The sequence below is a fragment of the Candoia aspera genome, chromosome 1 (genome assembly GCF_035149785.1).
Source record: "Candoia aspera isolate rCanAsp1 chromosome 1, rCanAsp1.hap2, whole genome shotgun sequence".
Lineage (NCBI taxonomy): Eukaryota > Metazoa > Chordata > Lepidosauria > Squamata > Boidae > Candoia > Candoia aspera.
This window is the reverse complement of record NC_086153.1, coordinates 214,689,257-214,714,345: the sequence shown is the minus strand read 5'-3', so window position 1 is coordinate 214,714,345 and position 25,089 is coordinate 214,689,257. Positions and strand designations below refer to the sequence as shown.

Genomic DNA, 25,089 nt, shown 5'->3' with positions numbered 1-25,089 from the left:
TTTTAAAAGTTATTTTAGTAAAGATTATAATTACAATAGTAAAAACTAATACAAACTAAAAGAAAGATAGAAAAATAGAAAGAAAGGGTAAGAGATGCAAAGAGGAAAAATAGAAAAGACATAAAGAATAGAAAGAAAAAGAAAAGAAAGAAAAGTAAGGGTGTAGTAAAGAAAAAGAAAAGAAATATATAAAGAAGTGACTTCCCACCTTCATCACAAGTATGAGCAATTTTAGTAACTTTTCACCTCATCTTAAATTACAACAAATACCTCTTCTTCCCATATCCCATCTATTATCTATAAGCAAATCCATAATGAAACATCCAGTCCTGGTGTCAGCAAAAGTCCATTAAGGACTTTAAGAGATAGCAACATATCTATTTTATCCTTGATCAAATAAACCAACTTTATATTCCTTCTTTTTACTTCTAACGATCTTAATCTTTAGTTCATTGAAATAATGTTGTAGAACTTTTCATTTCTTCTTTGTCCCTTCTCATGAGATTCTTCAAAGCTTTAACAAGTCTCTTTTATAAGCCCAATATAGAAAAAAAATATCCAGGTCACTCTCTTGGTTTATGGTTTGTATGTCCCTTTTAATTGTTAAAACATCAGCCAGTTTCTTTTGTATGTCCAGTGTAACATCTTTTTCCATGTCATTCTTGCAGCCTGTCACTTGTAAGTCCACTTTCAACCCAGTCTCTGTCTTGTCAGTAAAATTTGTTCCTCTTCCATAGCATCTTTTAGACACAGTCTTTCCATAGATGCAGATGTCTCTGTTGAGATTATTAAAATTAACTTCTGAGTCCATTTTTGAAAAATATCCATCAATATTTCCAGTGTTAGAATATTTTGTGCCATTCGATAACTGTTAGTCAAGTTTATGGGTTCTTCTCCTTTAATTGAAATGTTTAGTTCCCTCTAGCGTCCAATTTTAAAATCTTATTATTTTTTTAAAAAATCAAAACAAAAGCATTTTACCACAGGAAGGATTCTTTATAATTAATTCCAAAATCTAATTTCAAATTTATCTGGACCCTTAGTCCATTTGTAACTTTCTAAAATCAAAGTTTTAATCAATCTTTTGCTGTTTATTTTTTTTTAATTAAGTTCTTAAGCTGGTAGTTAAAATTTTATTGCATTAAGGATTGAAGACAGACTCACCCTGTGTTCTCAGACTTGACAATCCAAATTTTTTTAATAGCTGAAAAGTAGGTAATAAGCAATTTCTGAATGTGATTAGAAAAGGAAGCATGCAAACTTAGTGTCCTTTTAAAGGCGCCAACTGTGGTTCGAGCAAGATGGCTATTCCCTTATCTCCCAGTGCTCAAAACTCACCAGAGACCTCTGTCTTGCAGTCTCCTAGCAAGGAGCAACTGTTTGGAGCACTTGTGGGTGATCTCTTATCCTGTCTTTGTCCAGAGAGGTTTGAAGAGCCGGTCTACTCACTGGCTCTTTGTTCTTCACTGCGGTCATTGGCTCTGCTTTTCGTAAAGCCGTCTTCAGTCCACCATTTCTTCCTCCAGAACTCCCATTACTTTCTAAAATCAGTTCTTCAGAATCTAACCTCTGTAGCACACAGCTACAACACAAGTAAGCTATCTTAAAGTATGCCATAGAAATCTGCTAAGATAGCCAAAAGCAAAATAACATTTTCCATTTCTCTCTAGCATTTGTTTTCCTGATATTTTGTATTACCAAAGTAGCTTTTGTGCCAAATCCAAAAGATCAGACAAAATTAATCCAAATAGACTCATTTAGGAATTCCTGTAACTGAAAGGACACTATCCCTCTATTATTTTTCCAAAGAGCTTACTGTTGAAATTAATTAAATAGTAAAAACTTCAAAAATGTATAACATTCTATTGACAGGAGAAAGTTGCAACATCTTACTCATTTTAGACAGTTACCTTTCCAAAGATGCTCAGTCTGTTTGAGTCAACAAATGGTTGTTTCAGCAAGTATCTGTAACAGAAAAGGTAATATATATATATACGAAAAAAATCATGCTTGAGCAATGTTTTTCTGTATGAAAAGAATATGTGTTTGTCTATTTGTCCTCTGTCTTTCCACCTATTGACCTACATACCTACCTGCTGCACTGCAGTACAAATTCCTTCTTGAGTACTAAATTGTCACTGTCTTCAAAATTGTGAATCCACTCATATAAGACATTAATCAGAATAGCATGGAAATATTTTTTAAAAGTGAAATATTAAATAGAAATTTTAACCCTAGGGAACTACAACTGCTACTCCAGCATGGAATTCCATTAAAAATGTAATAAAACCATAAGGTATTGCAATACACTGGGTGCCTTTATATGTTCTATTAAGCTAGAAGGAGTAGCACTTTGGCTTAATCATGAGTGAACAGCATGCACTGTTTGATTCTGCCTAGGTCCTCCCTACCAGCAAACACCAAGCAGCTTCTTTGAACTTGGTGTTCTCCAGGTGCATTCAACTGTCACAATCCCTTGGGACAAAGAACAAGATTACTTGGCAGATTAATCCTACTTTTTTAACACTTCAAATGATAACACCATCCTTTACAACATCTGAGGGCAGGAAGTTAGTTTGAAGATAAAACCTGCTATATGCTTTGCATATATGCTGTCTTCCAAGTATGTCTGGGAATTAAGAAGGCACAGTAAGAGACTACTTAATGTAAGGCTGTCTATGATAAATCCTAAAATTAAGTTTGACAAAATTAAGAAGTGCATACAGTATAGAAATTTTAGAGTACTATTTTAAACCACATGTAATTGTTCAACTCATTCACATATCTGTATGTCAAAAGCAGGACCAGGGCTGATATTCATATACACTTTTTAAAAAATAAATTACAAAATTTGTCAAAGGACAGTAACTGCAACCAACAATAAATCATTTTTTAGGCACTAAAAACATGTAGATTTAGTTTTGTTGCAGCTGGAACAGCATCATATGCTTGATACTAGGTCATTATTCATTATACTTACTGCATTTTGAAGCACTTTAGTGTATTTCAGTTATACACAACATCTGGAATGCATTCTACATCATACAATGCTTTTCTAGTCCATAAAAATATCAATTAGATACTGCAGACTAGTTGGATTAAATCTAGAAGCATATTTGATGCTTTATTGAACTCTTCTTTCTCTCAAATTGTGTGTGAGTTATAATGAACCAACACAGTACAGATATAAAACACAATACATCTCCATCTGTCATGTCAAACTAAAAAATATTTTTTAAAAAATGAATAAAATTTTGCACATACGTACTCTACTGCTGCTATCTGGTCCTTCACTTCCACTGATCCGAGTGAACGGTGGACTTCTTGCAGAATCTTTAGTCCTTGAAATCCACTCCCTCTTCCATCAAACTGAGCTATGATGACATTATCAGAGTTGACAAGCACAGAATCCCAGTCAATGTGAAACTTATCTGTAACCAACTGGCTGCCTGGAGCTTCATCACTGTAAATACCAACACACCAGAGACAAAGGTAATTGATAACATAATGCATATTCAAATTCCTCAATCATTTTTGTAATCTAAATTGCAGAGGAAGAATTACATAATCCTTCTGAAATACTGTTTATTTCATACCATCACATTAACCACTGCTTATCCTTTTTGGGGCAGCAAAGAAAAAAAAATGGTTGAACTGTACAGAAACAAGTGGTTGAAGTTTAACATGGCATTAACTAATCTCATATCTGGAAAATTATAAAACTTGTTTTTGTTTTGTCTTTTTTTTTTTTTTTTTAGTGTCCAGAAAAAGGCTTACAAGACCTCAGTCAGAGACCATGGATTTAACTTTCTAACAAACATTGCTTTACCTACCCTATAGTGGAACGGGAATTGTTGCCTAAGGGATCGGGTTATAAAAATTGGAAACAACTTCCAGGCAAGGTTCATACATTAATGGAATATTGGGGAAAAACAAGATAGATAGCAATCTTAATGAAGTTAATTAACACCATTTATGTCCTATGAAAGGGACGTGGTGGCGCTGCGGGTTAAACCGCTGAGCTGCCGATCGGAAGGTCGGCGGTTCGAAACTGCGCGGCGGGGTGAGCTCCCGTTGCTCGTCCCAGCTCCTGCACACCAAGCAGTTCGAAAACATGCAAATGTGAGTAGATTAATTGGTACCGCTTCGGCGGGAAGGTAACGGCGTTCCGTGAGTCATGCCGGCCACATGACCACGGACGGGTCCTTAGGGACAACGCCGGCTCCAAGGCTTAGAAACGGAGATGAGCACCGCCCCCTAGAGTCGGACACGACTGGACTTTACGTCAAGGGAAACCTTTACCTTTACCTATGTCCTATGATGTTTTCAGACAAGCTACAGTTTGACCAGCCATATTTATTTTTATACTAGCACAGGGATGGTGAAGCAAGCAAAGAAAAAAAGTCTGTTTATGATCTATTTAAGACTGCACACTGTAAACCAATAGTGTATGTTCTCAGACCTGCTGTGCATGTGATGTAAAATCAGCATTTGGCTATATATGAATTATTTGTGTGTTTTCCTTGCTTGATCCTCATATCTCATACATGTGCATGAGGTATATGTGCCATCAATGCATAGCATCTTCTGTACAAGATTCAAAGTCCACAGAAAATAGCTCAATGGATTCTTCAAATATTCCATAGCACTGTCTGACAAAGTCATCCTTAATTTTGTTGATCGTGCAAGACTAATATTGAGCAGAGGATTTCAGAGGGAAAGAGGCTTAAAATGGAGATAAAATTAGGGCAAGCATTTTCCTTTCCTATGCATATTCTCAATACTAAATGCTTGGGATTCATACTAATATTTTTAAATGGCCATTTGAATCTAAAGATTTGCAAAATTTAATATTCAGGGACACATTTAAAAAAAAAAAATTTTGTAGCTGGGAATAATATTCTAGGATGGGGTAAGCACTTCAATTCTACTACCTTTTTTCAACACTGTTGCTAATAGCATTTCCCCCCCAAAGACAATAAGTCAGTTTTGAGAAAGAAGGTTTATTTTTCTCTTAACCATAAATAAATAAGCACAGGCTGGTGGGAAGCAGGATTGAAGCAGGATTTCTATGCTTTTCCAATCATAAGACTCAAAAAATAAAGCACCACAAAAATCACAAAGCATTAAAAGAATTAAAATTAAACAGATAATACATCTGGTTGGTAACATTTGGCAAAAAAAAAATGTCCAATGAATTATAATCTGAAAGCCCATTGAAAGAGGATTGTCTTTATCTCCTTTCTGAGTGTCAGCAGGTGGAGGACTATCCTTACACCAGGGAATTAATTATTCCATAATGTTAGGACAGCCACAGAGAAGACACACTTCCTGGCTGCTTTCTCCTTAGCTTCACTGAGGATGAAGATATGCAACATGTCTTTAAGATTCCAACAGGTAGGGATGGGTGATAACTGATATTTTACCCCCCAAACCATGTGGGTAACCAGTGCAATAACTGATGAACAGCAGTTATTCTGCTGAATTGACTTCTGCCTGTCAGCACTCGGGGCAGTGTGTTCAGTACCAACTTCAGTTTTTAAATCATCTTCAAAGGCATCTCCAAGAAGGGAGGGGTGCAGTGGCCAAAGCACTCAGTTCCAAGAACAGTTGCATCTTGTATATTGCCAAAACTGGGTAAAGTTTACTATGGCCATAGCTTCCACTGTTTGAGTAAGAGCTGTGAATCTCTAGATCACAGACTTGGTCCTTTAGGGGAAGTGCAACCCCATCCAGAGCCAAAGCTGGAGCTTCTAAGAAGCCAGATGGTTCCTGAACAAACAGCCATTCTGTTCTGAAGGATTTCTATCTCAGCCTGCTTCAGACCTTCAGAGCCTCCAGATACCATGTCAGTGCATCCACTGCATTTTCTGAAGGTAAAGATGTAAAACTGGGTAGCATCAACAGACTAATCCCCTACCTTGGGATGGTGGATTACTTCTCCCAGTGATTTCATGCAATTGTTAAATAAGATAGACTTCTGACATAGTGGATGACAGATCACTTAGATTAAATATTTTAAAATATCACTGGAAAAGATTAAATCTGTGATTATATCCATAGTTTGAGAACATAACCTCTGACAAAAAATGGAGTCTGTGTAAATAACCTAAATTAAGCCCCAATGATTTCAGGAAAGCTTAGTCCTAATATGACAAAGTTGGCCCACAAAGCTGACATTTACCAAGTCTGTGCCTGAAGATGCTAATTATACACGCTTTATGAACTTCTTGTGATAAGAGGATTTGGTATAATTCAAAAACTCTGCCAAAGCCAGTGTAGCTTTTAAACAGAGAACAGATAGCAATTACAGAGCAAAATGATGGACTTTAATTGGTACTTTGTATGTTTCTAACAGTGCAGTCCCACATTCCTTAGGTATTGTATAAGGGAAAAAATGAGACAGCGTTACTTGGTTGTTAAATTTTCAAAATCATCTTTTATTTTGATATCAAAAGTCATAAGACTCCATCATTATTTCTCCTTTGGTTTCAGAGGATAATATGTTTTACTTTGGGGCAACAAATATTGACTATTGTTAGATCTGGATGATATTTTTCCCTTTGTATCCATAAAGATAGCTGTGAAACTACACTGCTACATAAGAAAACATGTATGTTTTCAGCAGAAGGAAAACAAATAAAAGAATAATCTTATAAACCCTCAAATAATAAAGAATTAATTGACAATATTTAATCTAGAATTTCAAGAATATGGGAGGGGTTGGTCATAATAATCTCTTAGTAATAATAAGGAGGAAAATAAAAGATTTGAAAACTAAAATTTGCAAACAACAAGACAGATAGTAATTGCTTTCTTGGACAATTATACCCTGCCCCCCCCCTTTCCACTATATGCTACAGTGTATATAACGTAGTTTGGAAAAGGTGAGCTTTAAGCAGAATAATCTGATATGGATAAATGGAAAGATTAGTTACTTAATATTGCTAAATGATACTCCCAAAATGGTATCTTGTTAACTATGCACAACTGGCAATGCATCCGTCAAAGCAACTGCATCAAACAAAGCAGAAAGATAGGTTATAGTAACCCAGCAAGTCAATCTGGGGCCAAGGGAAAATTACGATTCTACCCAGCACACCCTTTTTGCAACACAGACTTCATGGAGCAGCAGCTCAGTCTTATTTGTTGCTCAGTACTAGACTTTACAGACTTATAGAAATAATTATGACTAAACTGACCCCATCATCAGTCCAAATTTGCTCACTGGATTTGGAATCCAGTGCTATACATTCTGAAGGAACTTTTGCAGTATTACATTTTTTAAAATTAAATTGTTGTCCTTGCTTTGCATTGAAGAATGTGGCATGCATAATATAATTTTCCAATCTGTCACAATTAAACTTTTTGTGGATGTTATCACATGTACTTATTTTTCTTTTTGTAGTAGACCGATAGATACCTTTTGTAGTAGTTGAGATAGGCTGGAAGCACAAGTAGAAATATTGGCTTCTAAGAAGTGAAATAATTAGCAATAATACAGTGAATCAGAATGTTATTGACTTATTGACGTAGCTGATGGTATCAGGGAGGGGCAAATAACTTTCTTTTGTATTGATTCCAATTCCTGGAAAAAGGGCATGATTCAAATAAGGACCAGAAAGTTGGGATGGTTGAATCCTGTACTTACTTTTGAAATAAATAAATCTATATTTGTCTTAAAGATAGAATGCTCATCTAAAAATAATTTTAACTTGTAAGTCAAAGCACATAAAAGCAATAGAACTGTTTTCTTTGAAAAAGAAACTTAGAACAGTTTCTTCCAATAAAAGGAATGTTTGATTAGTCTGGGAACTTCCCCACTTGTATTATTCATTTCAAAACCCAAGGAGCAGTATTTGACATATTGCCTTATATTATAAAAGATTTGTTTATTGTGGAGTCCTTGGTGCACTTTGAGCCTTGTTGTTTTCTTGCAGTCGTTTCATTGCCAGGGTAGGCAACATCTTCAGTGCACTCCCTCTTCGCACTGAAGATGTTGCCTAGCTTGGCAATGCAACGTCTGCAAGAAAACAACAAGGCTCAGAGAGCACCAAGGACTCCACAGTCCAACCCTGAGCTACAAATATTCCCTTCGATTGATTTGTTTATTGCCCATTCAAATGAGTTTGGGCAGTTAACAATAAAGGTGATCTATGGCATTTGCTTCTGCCAGCTCAGAAATGCAGAGAATAAGGACTGAATATTTATTTATTTATAGAATGTATGTGGCCACCTAATTCACACAGTAATCCTAGGTGGCTTACAGCAAAACCAGTAAAACCAATATAAATCATATCATAACCTTCCCAACAAGACACCATAGCAACCCCTACTACTAACTGTCTTATTCAACTTCATTCTAGCCCAATGCCTGGGTGGAAGCTAGATCTTTATGGCCTTTTGGAAGGCTAAAATGGTACTCCTCCCCTTTCCCCTGGATCTCAGGGGGGAGGATGTTACAAAGGGACAGGGTGGCTACAGAGAAGGCATCACCATGCTCTGAAAGTGGTCCAACAATTCAGTAGGCCATGTGAATCTCACCTGATCTCAATATGGGCCATTCAAGAGTTCCAGCAGAAGATTGACTTTTCAGACCACTTCTGAAGCATTTGCACTGGCCTGTTTAGGGTAAGACTATTTCCATAACATCCATAATTGTTAATGGTTTTCCTACTAACAGATTAAGGTGCTATTGTATCTAATCATTTTGGCCGGGTGCAGAGGTTGAATTCAACTGCCCCCTTTTCGAATGTCAATTATTGCACCTGGGGGGAGGAACCTGCGCAGACTTGTTTCAGTTCCTCTTTCTCTTCTGTGCAGGCATGTAGGAGAGCTAGGTTGCTCTCAATGAGAGCCAAGTCCTTTAAATATGTTTTGCTTTCGTTTTGCTTTCTGTAAATAAATTATTTTTATAGAAATGCCTGGTGTGTGACTTTTCTGATCTCTCCTGGGCTAAAGGCTTTCCCAGCAATCTGCCAACAATAATTGCCTGTTCAAAGATTGGAATGAACTTTCTGGAGTGCTTAGAATGGCTCATCTGAGAGCAACAAAAATCCTGCACCTCATTCCACATAAAACAGAAAGGAAACCAGGTTGCCTGGAGGCTTTGCATGCCTTTTTGTCCTGCTCTGAAGAGAAGGGTGAAAATGGCAAAATTCTTGTCAATTTCACCCCTGCTTATTTCCAGGAAGGCTGAAGAGGGAAACTGCAAACCAGTGTTAAGAAGTACAGGTCCTCACTGGACCTGTACTTCAGGAGTTGGGAGGGTGAGTAAAGTGAGAGTTGCCTTCAATGGGAAACTGGAACCAATGTCTCAAAAACAAACACAAATGCTAGCTCTGTAGTGGTTTCAACTAAACCACTTTGCACAGCTGACATGGTTGGAGTACAGAGTCCTGCAGCTGCTTTCAGAGAGGTTCAAAATTCCTATGTACAAGCTTTAACTCGTCTGAGGAAGAAAAAAAATCCATGTGAGAAAATGATGACCCTTCAGAGAAGAACAAACACAGGATGGGTCACTGCTGGCAAGCATCTTCTTCAAAAACTGTTATTTGAAGTAACTATAGCATTAACTGCTTCCTTGTATATTCCCCCTTTATATGTTGTTCCTCCTGTATGCCATTGCTGTAAGCATCTTTTTGGGAAAATCCAGCAGTTTGATTTTCCACAGATGTATTACATGAAACATTTGTTAGCCATATTTTGTTCATCCATGAACTACAATCTTGCCAACAATGATGAAGACTCAGAATAAGTTGGTTGAAGGGTAAGCAAGTATCCCATAGCACAAGGTTATAATGAAGGCTACACCTGACACTTGTATTTCCAATACTGAACCAGTATTAGAGCTTCATTAAATTATAATACATCATCCCTCACATCAGAATTAAGACCTTTCCTTGCCTGGCTTCTCAAACAACTTTTTCACAGTATCTTTCTAGCCAAGAATATGGAAATTCTGGAAGCCACAAAAATCTAATGATATTATGAGTTGGCCATATCATCATGGAGAGATTTTATGATTCAGTATGTTTTCAAGTCTTCCTTGCACATTTTCAGAATGGGTGCAAATGCTTTTGTGGCTTGCATTTATCCTACCTTCTATAACACACACTTCAAAGGTAGATTTAAGCAGCATATCATGCATGAAGTATACTTCAGGCCACTGCCTAAGTGCTACTGTTGGTTCTTTTTAAATCTTCATTTTTCAAAAATGCAATAGTGTAGCAATACTACATTTACTTTACATTTAAGCACTTACTGAATAAACATACCCTTTTGTATTGCATCCAAGATAGCATTTGCCTTTGTAGCAGATGCATCACACTTCTGGTTCATGTTTCAATTGTGGTCAAAAAAGGCACCCAGATCCCTTTCACATATACTACTGCCAAGCCAGCCAAGTCTCAACCTTTTTACATTTGTGTATTTCATATTTCCTACCTAGGTGCAGAATTTACATTTCTCCCTGTTCAATTCTAGCTTATCCATTTCAATTTCAACTGATTGCTCAAGCCTATCTTCTATTTTTATCATTATTTTTCTCCTTTGAAGTATTAGCCACCCACCCCATCCAAAAGCTTAATAATATTATTCTACAACCAATTTCGGTTTTTTATTGCATGTAATTATTATTGAATGTTTGGTGATTCTATTCAAATTTTGTTGAACAATGTTAATGATAGAACTATGGAGATATTGAGTTTGGTAACAGGCATGATAAGAAAGCACGCAGAACATGACCTCTGGAATTCTTTCCAACCTCTTAATACTGGCCTCATTCTGAATCATTTGATCAGGAAAGAAACTAAAGGGAAGTGGGCTTAGAATAGAGGGTTGGCAATATTCCTAGAGACTTTCCTAGGGGTGATTTGGGGAACTTTCCAGTCCCCCCCCCCCAGCAGTCTACAATCTGATCCAGCCCAATTTCAAATACAATCCTTCCTTTCCCAGCATCTTCCTATGCATCAAAATTGGTCTTGTTCTGTTCAGTTTTGGGGGAGTTACCATGTTGATGGACAGATAGAATCCTGACTCCTTTTACATAACTCAGAATTGTTGAGAGTCAAGTGGCATGCAAGTTTTATAAATTATTATTATTTCTAAATGTCCATTGGGTTGGAAAGAGTAAAAAGAAACAAGAATGGGTTTAAATTATATTTTTCCTTTAAAATAAAGCTAGGTTATGTCCAAATACTGATATATTTTTTTTCCTTTTCATTTTTGCTGATAAAAAGGAGGAAACGGTCACTGCTTAAACATTTTTTAAAAATATGCAGATATGCAGTTTTTTACCCTAGGAAAACTATATTCATTCAAGATACAAAAATCATGTCGACCTCAGAAACGAGTTCTGTATTCTTAGGTACCATTTTGCCTTCTTTTTAATTATACAAAAAGACTAATTTGACAGTTTCAGGGTAGAGCTTCTGGCAAATTGGATTGAGGATTACCACCTCCTGCTCTTCTGAAAGATCCAAGGCAAATTAAATCAGTCCCTGAAGGTCTTTCTTGACACATTTTCTTTTATTGACTTTTCATTATTTTGTGAAGAGATTTCTAAGAATAACTTCTGTTAATGTGGAAATGCATCACTGAAAAGGTAGAGGTAGGCTAGAAAGTGGGGGGAACGGTTCAGCTTTTGAGAAATATAGAAATGAGCATACAATTTAGAATTCCTTTTATAAAGATGTTAATTATATATATATGATTAACTCTATGTCCTCAAGATCAAACAAAAGTTAAAGCTACTAAGATTACTCAAATTAGTAACATTCAATTATCCTACTTTTTCTTTTAAAATAGTATTCTCCACCATCTAGTTGCTTACAAGCATATTTGGAGGCATTCCTGCATTATGTTATTGTCACACTTTCTCCTAATACTGGTTATCAACTTTTGGCTGCCAGAATTTCTAAATGTAGTCTCTATACAGAGATCCTTTATGCTTTCACAGAAAAAAATACTGTAGTGGAGTTTTTGGGAGAAGGGGGAAGGCGTTTTCCCCACTGAAACATACTCACTTTGCATTAGTGTAAGTTCAAGAACACACTTGAGCAATTTATCTAATTAATATAAATTAGTATTTTATGAAATTTAAATTTATATCCTGCAGAGTTTGCACCTTCTTTACAAAAATCCCAGTTCTACATTTGAATATATGCAATCTATTCCCCATTTACTCTTTCTCTTATTATTATTTGTGTAAATGGGGCCTTACATTACATAAGTCTTTACATACCAAAGCCCCTTTTCACATTAAAGGTTACAGAAATAAAGTTACATGTATTTAAAGGGGCCAGTATTCCATTCCATTCCATTCCAATCTATGCCACAACTAGCCCATCTTTGGTCCACAGAATTTTTCAAGCATAGCTGAAAAATAGTGTAAGGTTTAAAATATCAGGCTGGTTTAAAAAAAATAAATAATACAATTGTAGCCTTTCATTCATAGGCTAAAATGTATAAGAAAAATCTAATGAATAAATAAAATGAATAAAATTTTCCTAAAAGTAGCGTTACATAAAACAAATGCCAAAAATTCAACTTATTGGGCAATTAGTACCTGATTAGATTGTATTACATTACAAGTGAAAAAAAAATCTTAATACACCAGTTGACATTGTGTCTCCCTTATATGTGTGACTGCCATTTTTATTAAATAGAATTTCATTTTCCTTCAGAGCTTCAGGGAAAAAAAAATCAAAAGTACATATGCAAATTGAACAAACTTATATGTCTGCTCCTACTTCCCATTTCTAAATATGCTATTCTTAGTATGTTCGCAGCCTAGAAAATCTTTATTTGCGAGGTGGAGATCAGCATCACATAACTATCATCACTGGAGAAAAGTCCTGAATAGCCATCAGAGCACTGTTACCAATGAGGGCATTAGGCAAATATCACAATCAGTTCAGATTAATACTAAAGCATTGTTCAGCATTACAGGAACCAACCTGCACAAGCCATATTGAGCTTTATAATCCCCCTGAGCTTCTCTTCTGGGGTCTTTTGCTATACTGAAGAAGGACAAACTGTTGTTAATTTGCAGAAACAATCCCATTTCATTCTGTAGTTTTTGATCCTAGTTTATATCAATAAACTATTATTTAATTTTTCTGTATTTCCCAATTGAATAAAGGAAATTGAAGTTAGTTCATGCCAGTTATATGAATACTTTCAGTCTCATCCTCTGACAAAAGAGAAGAGTTGAGAACCACTTGAACTCAAGGCTCAATCAGGTATCTTCCTGTAAAGCTAAATTATGATTTATCATTATATCCAAAGCAAGCTATTATGTCCTGCATCTCTAACCCAAAGAATAAGATTTTTTTTGATTCAAGTATAAGTTAAGTCCTTGGTGCTCTCTGAGCTTGGTTGTTTGCTTGCAGACCTTTCATTACCTGACTAGGTAACATCATCAGTGTGAGTGAGTGTGGGATTGCTCCCAGTTCATATACAGTAGCTTGCCCTGCCAATGTTGGTGGGGGTGTGCTTTTCTCCTTGGTAGCTCCCTGATTGCGGCATTGATGGCTGCTTGATTGTTTGCCACTTGATTGTTAATCCCTGCTTCTCTGGGTGTTGGCTGCTGGAGAGGAGGTGTTCTGGTCTTTTTGTTTCCTTCTTAGCTTTTTTACTGTCTCTTTTGAATGGTGTGTAAATGTGACTTATCTCTGTGTGTCTATTGATGGCTGCTTTGTCTGAGTGCCAGGTTTCCAGGAATTTTCTGGTGTTTTTGGATTTGGCTTGGTTTAGGATGCTCACAGTTTCCCAGTTGAATGTATGGTTGAGTCTGTCCATGTGTTTTGAGATCAAGGGGTTTTCATCAGGTTTTCTGATTGCTAGTTGGTGTTCATGGATGCTGTCTGCTGGTCTTCTGCCTGGCTGTCCTACATAGCGACTGCTACAGTCCTTACACTGTATGTTGTAGATGACTCCTGTTTTTTTTTTCTTCTTGGGCTACTCGGTCTTTTGGTTAACTTGGTCTTTTGGAGGACTTTGGTTTGTGTGCTACAGTTATGCCATCAGGTTATAATAGCCTGTTGGTTGTTTCTGAAATGTTTTTGATGTATGGTAGTGTTATCCCTTTTATAGCTTGTGTTGGTTGTGCTTTAGAGGGTTGAATGGTCAGGCACTTTTTGATAAAATTGTGTAGGTATTTATTTTGTTGGAAAATGCTTCAATTTTCTGGTGTTCTGGGTTGCTGCAGTGTGTTTGTACTTGTCTGAATACACAGCTCCTCTTGTGGGAGCTTGGGTTGTCACTTTGCTAATGGAGCACTTGGTTAGTGTGGGTTGTTTTTTGATAGACTTGTGTTTCTAATTTGCCATCATTTCCTCTACTGATGAGGATATCCAAGAAGGGTAGTGTGTTTTTGATTTCTTTATCATTCAAAAGAGACAATAAAAAAGCTAAGAAGGAAACAAAAAGACCAGAACACATCCTCTCCTGCAGCCAATACCCAGAGAAGCAGGGATTAACACCAGGCAAATAATCAAGCAGAAAACAATACCCCAATCAAGGAACTATCAAGGACTGGCAGGGCAAACTACTGCATAGAAACAGGGAGCAAACCCCACACTCACTTGCACTGATGATGTTTCCTAGCTGGGTAATGAAATGTCTGCAAACAAACAACCAAACTCAGAGAGCACCAAGGACTCCACAGTTCAACCCTAAGCTACAGATGTTGTCTTATAATCAAGTGTAAGTCAATGATTAACAAATAGTTGAAGCAATCCAATGACCATTTATTTTGCTGAAACAATGTAAATGAACTTAAGAGACTTATGGTATACTCTTATTTCATATTACATATTTGTGCTTAAAAACAACAACTATGACACTAGGCTGGCATTCTTGTATACACAGAAAGCCATTTGTGTAAAGCAGTTCATACAAATCAGATGATTTCATAAAGTACTACAAACCATTTGATTTTAATATTATAGTTGAAATCACCAAATCTTAAAGGAAACCAGTTTGCACGCTTATCTTTTCATTTGGAATAATATCCATTTGCATATTTCCACCATGCTGCAAACATAGCATTTTCTTAGATTGTCTGGAGACCTGTTACTGGGAGCTACAGTATATCTGTCCCCCAAAAACAATGACAGTAAATGCTCTGTCATGTTCCCAAAGCAACTATTTTTAAGGATATTAATAATTCACAGAATGTTCATTATTTGAGTTGAGGGACCACATAGTTGAACTCGTTAGTTAATAGTATAGCATCTGTTACTTTTTATTATATTATTGATAGTACTGCATGTTCTAGGCTGAAACACTGGATACATTCATACCTAATGCTAAGTCCTATTTTTTTTTTAATTTGTATGATTTGAAGAATAAGAAAGAGCTAAGTATAAGCCATAATGGATAGAACTAAGCAAACCACAGAGCCTTGCGTGGCGCAGAGTGGTAGGTGGTAGTATTGCTACCAAAAACTCTCCCCGTGACCTGAGTTTGATCCCAGTAGAAGCTGGATTCTTGGGTGGCCGGCTCAAGTCGACTCAGCCTTCCGTCCTTCTGAGGTTGGTAAAATGAGTACCCAGCTTGCTGGGGGAGGTGACGATCGGGGAAGGCAATGGCAAACCACCCCACTATAGTCAGCCAAGAAAACGTCGTGAAAGCGGCATCCCCCCAAAGGGTCAGACATGACTCGGCACATGCACAGGGGACCCTTCACCTTTTAAGTAAACCATATTATGTTTAGTGTGATAACACTTGATTCATACATAGTGCTAAAATGTGAGTTTTCATTTGAAGACTGTTCATAAGCCACAGACAGTTTAAAATATAGCTGCTATAACTGGAAGAGGGCTTAGGAATCATGTTTCATAAGTATTGGAACAGCTTAACTGGCCTGCTTCCAGATTCAATTCGAAGTGCTACTATGGAACTTTGGGATCCTAAGTGGACTTTCCCCCCATGCTAGTCTTACTGTCACTGGAATTGACATCTCAATATTTTTAATGAGAAAACTTCTCATGCAAGGTAGGAGACAAATATCTAATGAAATTGCTGAACTGAGATGTTCATCTGTGGAATGTTCTCAGGAAGGCTCGCCTGCTTTTACATCTGCCTTATTTCTATTATATAAAACCTAATGCTCCCCTACTCTTTTTCAAATATGTTAGGTGTCATGTTCCCCGTTGCAAGGCATATGTGCATCACAACGGGGAACATGCCCATCAGGAAGGAGGAAGGGATAACCATTACCCTTTAAGCACACAAATGCCTAAAACAATCACCAGCACAATAGAGGCACACCTCTGTCCGGACCTAAGACCCATTAACAGATTGGGGAAACTTCCACCCATTACCCCGGGGGACGCACCTGCACCGGACAAGAGTGAAGTGTCTCCGGACAAGAGTGAAGGAGACCAGCGGAGATCGCCTAAATCGCCCATTGATGAACCCATATCGCTGCAGATCGCCCATCCATATCCAGCTTATGGGACAATGGAGGGTGGAGGGGGACAAGGTCCGCCGCACGGGTATAAACAGGGTAACCTGCTACCACGCCCGCATTCCCGTCTTCTTCTCCGTATGCAATCTGCTTCCAATAAACAGGAAATCCTTAGACCCTCTAAGTGAGTCCGTGTCTTATTGGGAGTAAGGCTACCCTGACATAAAGACAGGAATCGAAAAAAAAAATTTCCACTAGCACCAGTCCAGATCCAACCTGTGAGGGAACCAAGCTAGTGATGGAAGAATTCATCACCCGATGAGGCAGCTACCCAGCGAACGGCAACGGGACCCACAACCCCGCGGATGGCAGATGCCCGGTGCCCCGACGGCGTGTGGCCCAGGAGAGCTCGGGATTGAGCTCGGAGGGAGAAGCGACAGCAAACGCCACCCGGGAGTCCCAAGGCACGTGGGTCACCGTTGACGAGACGGAGGAATCCTCGCCCGGATCGCCCGGAGCCTCAGGGGACCCGCGGGACGTCCCATCATCCATGGCATTGGGAACCGAAGGAGAGCAGCAGGGCCACCGCACCAAGAAGGGCTCGAGAACGGCAGCAAGGCTGAGCGCAGTCGAGGACAAGCTGGAGGCGATGCAGCAGCTGCTCCTGAGGTTAGCAGAGGTGTACGAATCCCACAGCCGGGGTGCGGAGGGGCCAGGCACCAGAAGCCTGACACCCCTTACCCCGCTCTCGAAGACGCACCAGCCAGAGAGCCGGAGGAGAGGTCCGGAGGACAACACAGCGCCAGGCAGAGTCCGCTTCCAGGAACCTGCCAGATGGGCTACTCCCCCCCCTCCCACCCCAATGGCAAGATGACCAGAATGAAGAGAGAGCCAGCAGGAGATGGGACCAATGCCACCCAAAGCCTGATGGAGGAAATCCCCACGTCGAGACCAAAGAGCCCCAACCGCCCGAAGCACACCTCGATGCCCAGATGCGGCTTGGAGCCCACCAAGAGCGGCAATAAAGGACTTCGGGGTTAAGTTCAATGGGGACCCCACAAAACTCTCCTTTTTCCTCACAAACGCGAGAAACTATATGGAGGAATGGGGTCCCTGCTTCTGAATGGAAAAGGGCAAAGTAAATGCCATAGCAATCAAATTAAAAGGACGGGCCGCTGACTGGTATGTCCAGTTATGCCAGGCAGGTGCCCCAGAACTCGAGAACTGCAACGAGTTCCTCTGGGCAGTAGACCTGCACTTCAGGGACCCCCTGGAAAGGGAAAGGGCGAAAAGAGCCCTGAAAACCCTCAAACAAGGACAGCGCTCCATGGCAGATTATGCCATGGAGTTCCAAGCCCTGGCCGGGAAGGTCGAAGTTTGGTCGCAGTCCACCCTCATTGAGCGGTTCAAGGAGGGTCTAAACCTGAACGTACTCAGGTGGGCACTGTGCAGGAGCAACCCCAACACTCTGGTGGAGTGAATCCTGCTGGCCAGAGAGGCAGAGGATGCCCAGGACACTTTCCTCCAGGCAAAGAGGGAAGCGCAGCATGCAGAGGCGGTGAGAGGACCCCGAACAGCAGCAGGACTGGCGAGGTCGAGACCCCAGCCCTGGAAGGAAGAAAGAGACCAACGGTTCGCCAAGGGTCAGTGCCTTCGGTGCGGGAAGGAGGACCACAAGGCGGCGGCTTGCCCAAAAGCGAAGGCGAGAGACAGCCCATGGAAGGCGCCAACCAAGCCAACCCCAGCACCCAGGAAAATGCCAGCAGCAATGGGTGAAACTGCAGCAAAGGACTTCCCCTACTCCACCGAAGAAGAGGAAAGCGACAAAGACGAACCGGCGGGAAACGCCAGCCACCTGCCCTGAGGAGCGCCAGAGGACAGGTGGAATAAAACAAGAGGCACGACAATTTCGGGGTGAGTGCTAATTCTCCCACCCTATATGTGAAAGTCACCCTAACCCACGGTGGAGAAACGGCAGAAGTTTGGGCGCTAATTGACTCTGGCTGCTCCAAGTGCCTTATGCACCTGGACCTGGTGGCTGTGCTAAACCTCCACTGCTATCCACTTCAGCACCATATTGTTTTTACACAGTTGGATGGATCAGCAGCGGGAGGGGGCCCGGTCACCCAATACATGGACAAAGTTGCACTGCAGCTCGGCAGCCACAAGGAAAGACTGCCGTTCGTCGTGGCACCAGTGGGCCAACCCCTAATCATCCTAGGGATCCCGTGGCTAGTACAACACAACCCACAAATAAACTGGACAACCAGGGAAATCACGTTTTCGGATGGGCGCTATCGAGCACCCACAGGGGATCGGGTTCCCCGTGCTGCAATGGGGAGGGCGGCGACTACATCGATGCATCTGGAGGCAGAGACCCTGGAGGGCCTGCCAGCCAGATATGCAGAGTTTGCCGATGTGTTTGGTGAAAAGGAGGCTGACAAACTCCCACCCCATAGAAAAATGGACTGCACTATAGAACTGGTCCCTAACACACCCTTACCAAAGCCCCAAATCTATGCGATGACCCAGAAGGAGCTGGCAGCATTAAGAGAGTTCGTAGATAAAAATTTAGCGCGGGGCTTTATTGAGCCCGCAAACTCACCAGTCAGAGCCCCAGTCCTCTTTCGGGAAAAAAAGGATGGGTCACTGAGGCTCCGTACCGACTACCGTGGTTTGAATGCCGCATCCATCTCAAATAAATACCCCTTACCCCTCATCAAGGACATTCTTGCCCACCTGGCAAAGAGCAAGTTATTCTCAAAACTGGACCTGAGGGAAGCCTATGTCATGAGTAAGGATGGCGAGCAGGGGGCTCCCACCCAGACTGTCAAGTGCATGCGTAGCACTGAGGAACTGTTCAGCCATTCAAAGAGACACAGATCGGGACCGCCTTAACCTTTGGGGTTTATATGGCTGGGTTTTCCCACGCTTCCTCAGTTTGTTAGGATTCTTGTTAAGTACTACTAATAAATATTAGAGACCAAGTCATTGTCTCAGTGTGTTTCCTGGTAATCAGGACATCAATCCTAACAAACTCCTACTCCCATCGAAAGAGGGAGGAACAAGCAATTAAGCAGATACGTTTAGAAATGTCTTCAGAAAACCAAGAAATGCGGCTCGCCATCCAGCAATTGGCAGCAGCCCTACAGCAACACCAGCAACAAGTAGATCTCCAGATCAACACATTACAAGCTGCCATGCTACAGCAGTTGCAACAACCAGCTCCGATTAACCCACAACCGGCACCAGCAGCAGCAGCAGCAGCAGCCCCACCGGTAATGTTGAGATCACAGGGCAGTCTACCAGAGAAATTTGGAGGAGAAGCAGGACAGCTGAGAATCTTTCTCACACAGTGTACTATGTTCTTCGACAGCAGACCCGCAGAGTTTCCCACAGACAGAACCAGAGTCACCTTCATCCTAGGCCTGCTGAAGGGACCAGCTGCCAAATGGGCTATTCCCATGGTGGAGAACAACGATCCGATTCTCAACGACTACCAGAACTTTTTGGCAGGCTTCCGAGCACACTTTGACGACCCCATCAGAGAGGCCACGGCCAGCCGGGAGATTCGGAGGCTCAAGCAAGGTAACAAGAGGGTGGGACTCTACATTGCTGATTTCAAGTTGTTAGCAGGAGATCTGGACTGGAATGAGAGTGCATTAAAAGACCAATTCAAACAGGGGCTGGATGAGGAGATTAAGAATGAATTGGTGCGCCAGGGAACACCAGCCACGTTAGAAGCCCTATATCAGCTATCGGTGGTCATAGATGACAGGCTAGAGGAGCTTAGGCAGATGCAGCCGGGGAGAAGCAAGACCCTCCGAGCGTTTTCAGGATTCCCAACTCCCTTTGTAGCAGCCTCTCACTCAGCACGAGAGGAGCCAATGCAGATTGGGGCAAGCAGGAGACTGATTTCCGAGACTGAGAGGCAGAGAAGGAGAGAGAGAGCCCTGTGTTTCTACTGCGGAGCCCAGGGGCACATGGTGAGAACTTGCCCAGCGAGAGGCCAAACAGCTCCAGTAAGACCCCCAGGGCAAGCAGCTGAAACAGGACCCATCCCCGCCTCTGTTTCCAATCAGGGAAACTCCGTTGGTCTCCCTCCCAAGAGCTCAGCAGGGAGACCGTAAATCAATTAAGGAGGGCTCATTCCGAAGATTCCAGGCAAGACTTTTACTACTTACCCGTAAAAGTCCAAGTCAACCCAGAGCACCAGGTCAAGCTAGAGGCCCTCGTGGATTCTGGAGCTTCAACTAATTTTATTGATGCGCAGACCGTACAGGACTGCAACATACCGACCAGAGAATTGCCATGCCCCATAGAAGTAGAGACCATTGACGGCCAGCCCCTCAAGGCAGGGCTGATTAGAAGGCTCACAGAACCGGTGCAGCTGACAGTGGGAGACCACACTGAGTGGATCCAGCTTTATGTTACTGCAGCGCTAAATGTGCCGGTAATCCTAGGCACGCCTTGGCTGAGGATCCACAACCCGTTGATGAACTGGACTACAGGAGCAATCTCCTTCCCAGCTAAGGAATGCCAGCACCACAAGAGTCAAGCCGCTCCACACTCTCCAGCAACCAACGCAGTCACAGTAGCAGGGGGGGTCCACTTGCCAGCCAAGTATGCAGATTTTGCAGACGTTTTCAGCGAGCAAGAGGCCACAGCATTACCCCCCCCCCCATAGGGACTGTGACTGCACCATTGAGTTGTTACCAGGAGCCAAGATCCCAGCAAGGAAACAATATCCCATGTCCCCCAAGGAGTTAGCCACCTTAAAGGATTACTTGGACTCCAATCTCCAAAAGGGCTTCATCCGACCATCTACGTCCCCAGCGTCCGCTCCTACCTTCTTCGTACCAAAGAAGCCCGACCCGTTGGCACCGGCAACCCAGGAGACACCCATGAGAGTGGTCCACGACTTCAGTTTCTTAAATAAACAAACAAAGAGAGAATCCTATCCTCTGCCCTTAATCTCGGAGCTGCTAGATCGCTTGCAGAAGGCACGCATGTTTACCAGGTTGGATCTCAGGAGTGCGTACAATCTGATCCGGGTGAAAGAGGGGCACGAATACCTGACTGCCTTCGACACCAGGTTTGGCAAATTTGAGTACCTTGTTATGCCCTTTGGCTTGTCTAATGCAGGAGTCATATTTTCCAGATTTATGAATCACGTTTTTGCTGATTTACTAGACAAATACATGGTCGTTTATCTAGATGACATATTAATTTTCTCTGAGGATGCCACAACTCACGTAACCCATGTACGTAATGTTTTGCAAAGACTGAGAGAGAACAGGCTGTTCGCCAAGCTAGAGAAGTGTGCCTTTGATTTAACTGAAGTACATTTCCTGGGCTATATAGTATCCACAGAAGGCATATCCATGGATCCTGCTAAGGTCCAGGCAATTCTCTCTTGGCCACCCCCCCGAAATGTTAAAGATATACAAAAATGGCTAGGATTCTGTAATTTCTATCGGCGTTTTGTCCCGGCCTATAGTGATCGGACCAGACCATTCACACAGCTCTTGAAGAAAGGCTCAAAATTCGTATGGGGGGAGAGGGAGCAAGCAGCGTTCCAGGAGTTGAAGCAGCTTTTTGCTTCCCAACCGCTCTTAAGGCACCCTGACCCCACGAAGCCATTCATAATGTACTCAGATGCTTCAGATGTTGCCATTGGGGCAGTGTTATTGCAATATACAAACAGGGCAGAGAATACATTGCTTCCTTGTGCCTTTTTTTCACGCCTACTCTCACCAGCAGAGAGAAACTATGATGTTTTTAACAGAGAGTTGCTGGCAATTAAAGCAGCATTCCAAGAGTGGAGGCACTGGCTAGAAGGGGCGACCTTTCCTGTGAAAGTTTGCACCGATCACAAGAATTTACAGCTGCTACAGAACACCAGATCCCTCACCCCACGCCAGATCAGATGGAGCCAGTTTTTCTCCCGTTTCAATTTTGTCATTTCTTATGTGCCCGGGACGCAAAACTGCTTGGCAGACGCCCTGTCTCGATCCTTTCAGGCAGAACCCCCCACTCACCAGGAAGTACAGGCTGCTATATTACAACCTCACAACTTTGATCAGCCGATGAGGGGGAGCCAAACGGAGAGTTTAGCAGCAGGCAGCCAAGCAGAGGACCTATTTGCAAGAGCCAGAGCTCAGCAGCAACAGGACCCGTATGCCAGGGCCAGGATGGATGACCTCCAGAGGGCCCCGCAAGACACTGCCTCCCCATTCAATGTGGAGGCAGGAATCCTCTGGCATAGTGGGCGATTGTACATTCCCCCTTCATTGAGGGAAGAAGTACTGAGACTGTGTCATGACCACCAAACGGCAGGCCACGGAGGCGTTTTCAAAACTCTCCATAGAGCTCTGAGAGACTACTGGTGGCCTAAGATGGTTGCAGACATTAAGGGCTACGTTGCTTCTTGTCACACCTGCAGACGAGCCAAGCCTCTCCCAGGGAAGCCCACAGGACTCTTGCAGCCCCTACCCACCCCCAGTAGGCCTTGGGATACGATCTCCATGGATTTCATCACTGATTTACCCCCGGTCTAGGGCCTGACTTCCATACTGGTGGTGGTGGACCTTTTCACAAAGATGGCACATTTTATTCCTTGCAAGGGCCTCCCATCTGCACCAGCCACTGCGCAGTTGTTCATAGACCACGTTTTTAGGTATAGAGGCATGGTGAATCACTTGGTGAGTGACAGAGGCCCACAGTTCACTTCCAGGTTCTGGAGGGCCCTTTTCCAGTCATTAGGGGTCCAGATCCACCTGTCATCAGCGCATCACCCTGCCAGTAATGGGCAGGCCGAAAAAATTAACCAGTGGTTACAGCAGTATCTCAGGTGTTACACCACGTATCGGCAAGACAATTGGCCAGCCCTGTTGCCCATGGCAGAATTCACTTATAACAACTCTGTGCAGTCATCTACCCAGATGTCTCCGTTCCAAGCGCTCTACGGGGTTAACCCTCAGGTGTTGCCCACCTCCTCCCAGCAGGGAACTGTTCCAGCCGCAGCTGATTTTCTTAAAGAGCAACAAGCCGCACAGGAGTTGTTAAAGGAGCAGCTGAACAGGGCAAAGAGTGCTTACAAAAGGGCGGCAGACGCTCACAGGCAGGAGGGGCCAGCGATTGCAGTAGGAGACAAAGCGTGGCTCTCTACCAAGTTCTTGATCTCTACCAGACCCTCCAAGAAATTGGACTCTAAGTTTGTCGGCCCTTTCACTGTGGTGCAGCAGATAAATCCAGTAGCTTATCGTTTACAGCTCCCACCATCCATGACGATCCATCCAGTGTTTCACAGAGCCTTGCTAGCCAAAGACCCTCCCCCAAGTAACTTGTGATCGCAGCTACCCCCCCCACCTCCAGTAATTGTGGAGGGAGAGGAAGAGTACGAAGTGGAAGAGATTCTGGACTCTAGGAGGAGGGGAAGGGGCATCCAATATTTCATACACTGGAAAGGGTACCCTGAGGAGGAGCGCACGTGGGAGAATGCCAGAGATGTACATGCTCCAGCACTGGTTCATCGATTCCATCAGCTTTTCCCTCACAAACCCAAGCCTCGCATTTTACCCGAGATTCCTCTTTCGCCTGAGCAGGCCGAAGAAGCCCAAGCTGAGGAGTTTGTGAGTGTATAATTCCCCCCGCCCCCGCCTGAAGCCTCGACTCCAGTTACAGCGGAGCCGGGTGAACCACAGCCCTCAACCTCGGGCTTGCATTTCCCAGGGGGGAGGAGGGCTGACCCTGCTAACTCTCTAGATGTTTTTCAGCAGCAGCCACCTGGCTAAGAGGCGTTATCGGATTGGGAGGGCAGCACCGCTTCGTCCGTGGAGGAGTTGTCCTTTGAAGAATTGCCTTCTTTGCCAAGTTCTCATGGGACCTTACAAGCAGACAACATATCTTATCAAGACTCTGGAGGGGAGGGGGCTGAAATGGAATATCAATCTGGAGGGGAGGGTGATGTCATGAGTAAGGATGGCGAGCAGGGGGCTCCCACCCAGACTGTCAAGCGCATGCGTAGCACTGAGGAACTGTTCAGCCATTCAAAGAGACACAGATCGGGACCGCCTTAACCTTTGGGGTTTATATGGCTGGGTTTTCCCACGCTTCCTCAGTTTGTTAGGATTCTTGTTAAGTACTACTAATAAATATTAGAGACCAAGTCATTGTCTCAGTGTGTTTCCTGGTAATCAGGACAGCCTATTTCCGAATACGAATACGGGAGGGGGATGAATGGAAGACGGCTTTCAACTGCCCGCTGGGGTCGTTTCAATATAAACTTTTACCATTTGGGTTGGCGGGGGCACCAGGAGTGTTTATGCAGTTAATCAACGAGGTCTTGCACGACCACTTATTCAAAGGGGTACTCGTCTATCTCGATGATGTTTTAATATATTCAGAGACGGAAGAAGAGCATGAACGCTTAGTGAAGCAAGTGCTCAGGAAACTCCGCAAGGCAGAGCTATTCACCAAGCTCTCCAAGTGCGAGTTTCATCAAACACAAATTGACTACTTGGGTCACAGAATCTCGGCGAGGGGCATCGAGATGGACCCAAACAAGGTCCAAGACATCCTGGCATGGGAGCGCCCACGCACGAGGAGGCAACTTCAAAGTTTCCTCGGTTTCACGAATTTCTACAGGGGTTTTATCCAGGGGCTGGCGG

At 42.4% G+C, this 25,089-nt stretch overlaps 1 protein-coding gene across 4 annotated transcripts in view; it reads right to left on the bottom strand.

The window, feature by feature from the left end:
• Positions 1–25,089, bottom strand: part of DPP10 (dipeptidyl peptidase like 10) — a 202,977-nt gene that overhangs the window by 13,626 nt on the left and 164,262 nt on the right. For all 4 annotated transcript variants that reach the window (XM_063288718.1, XM_063288719.1, XM_063288720.1 and 1 more), the window contains 2 exons: positions 3,269–3,463; positions 1,911–1,965 (listed from right to left, as the gene is read on the bottom strand). In XM_063288718.1, coding sequence (XP_063144788.1) covers positions 1,911–1,965; positions 3,269–3,463 — 250 coding nt within the window. The remainder of the gene's footprint in view (positions 1–1,910; positions 1,966–3,268; positions 3,464–25,089) is intronic.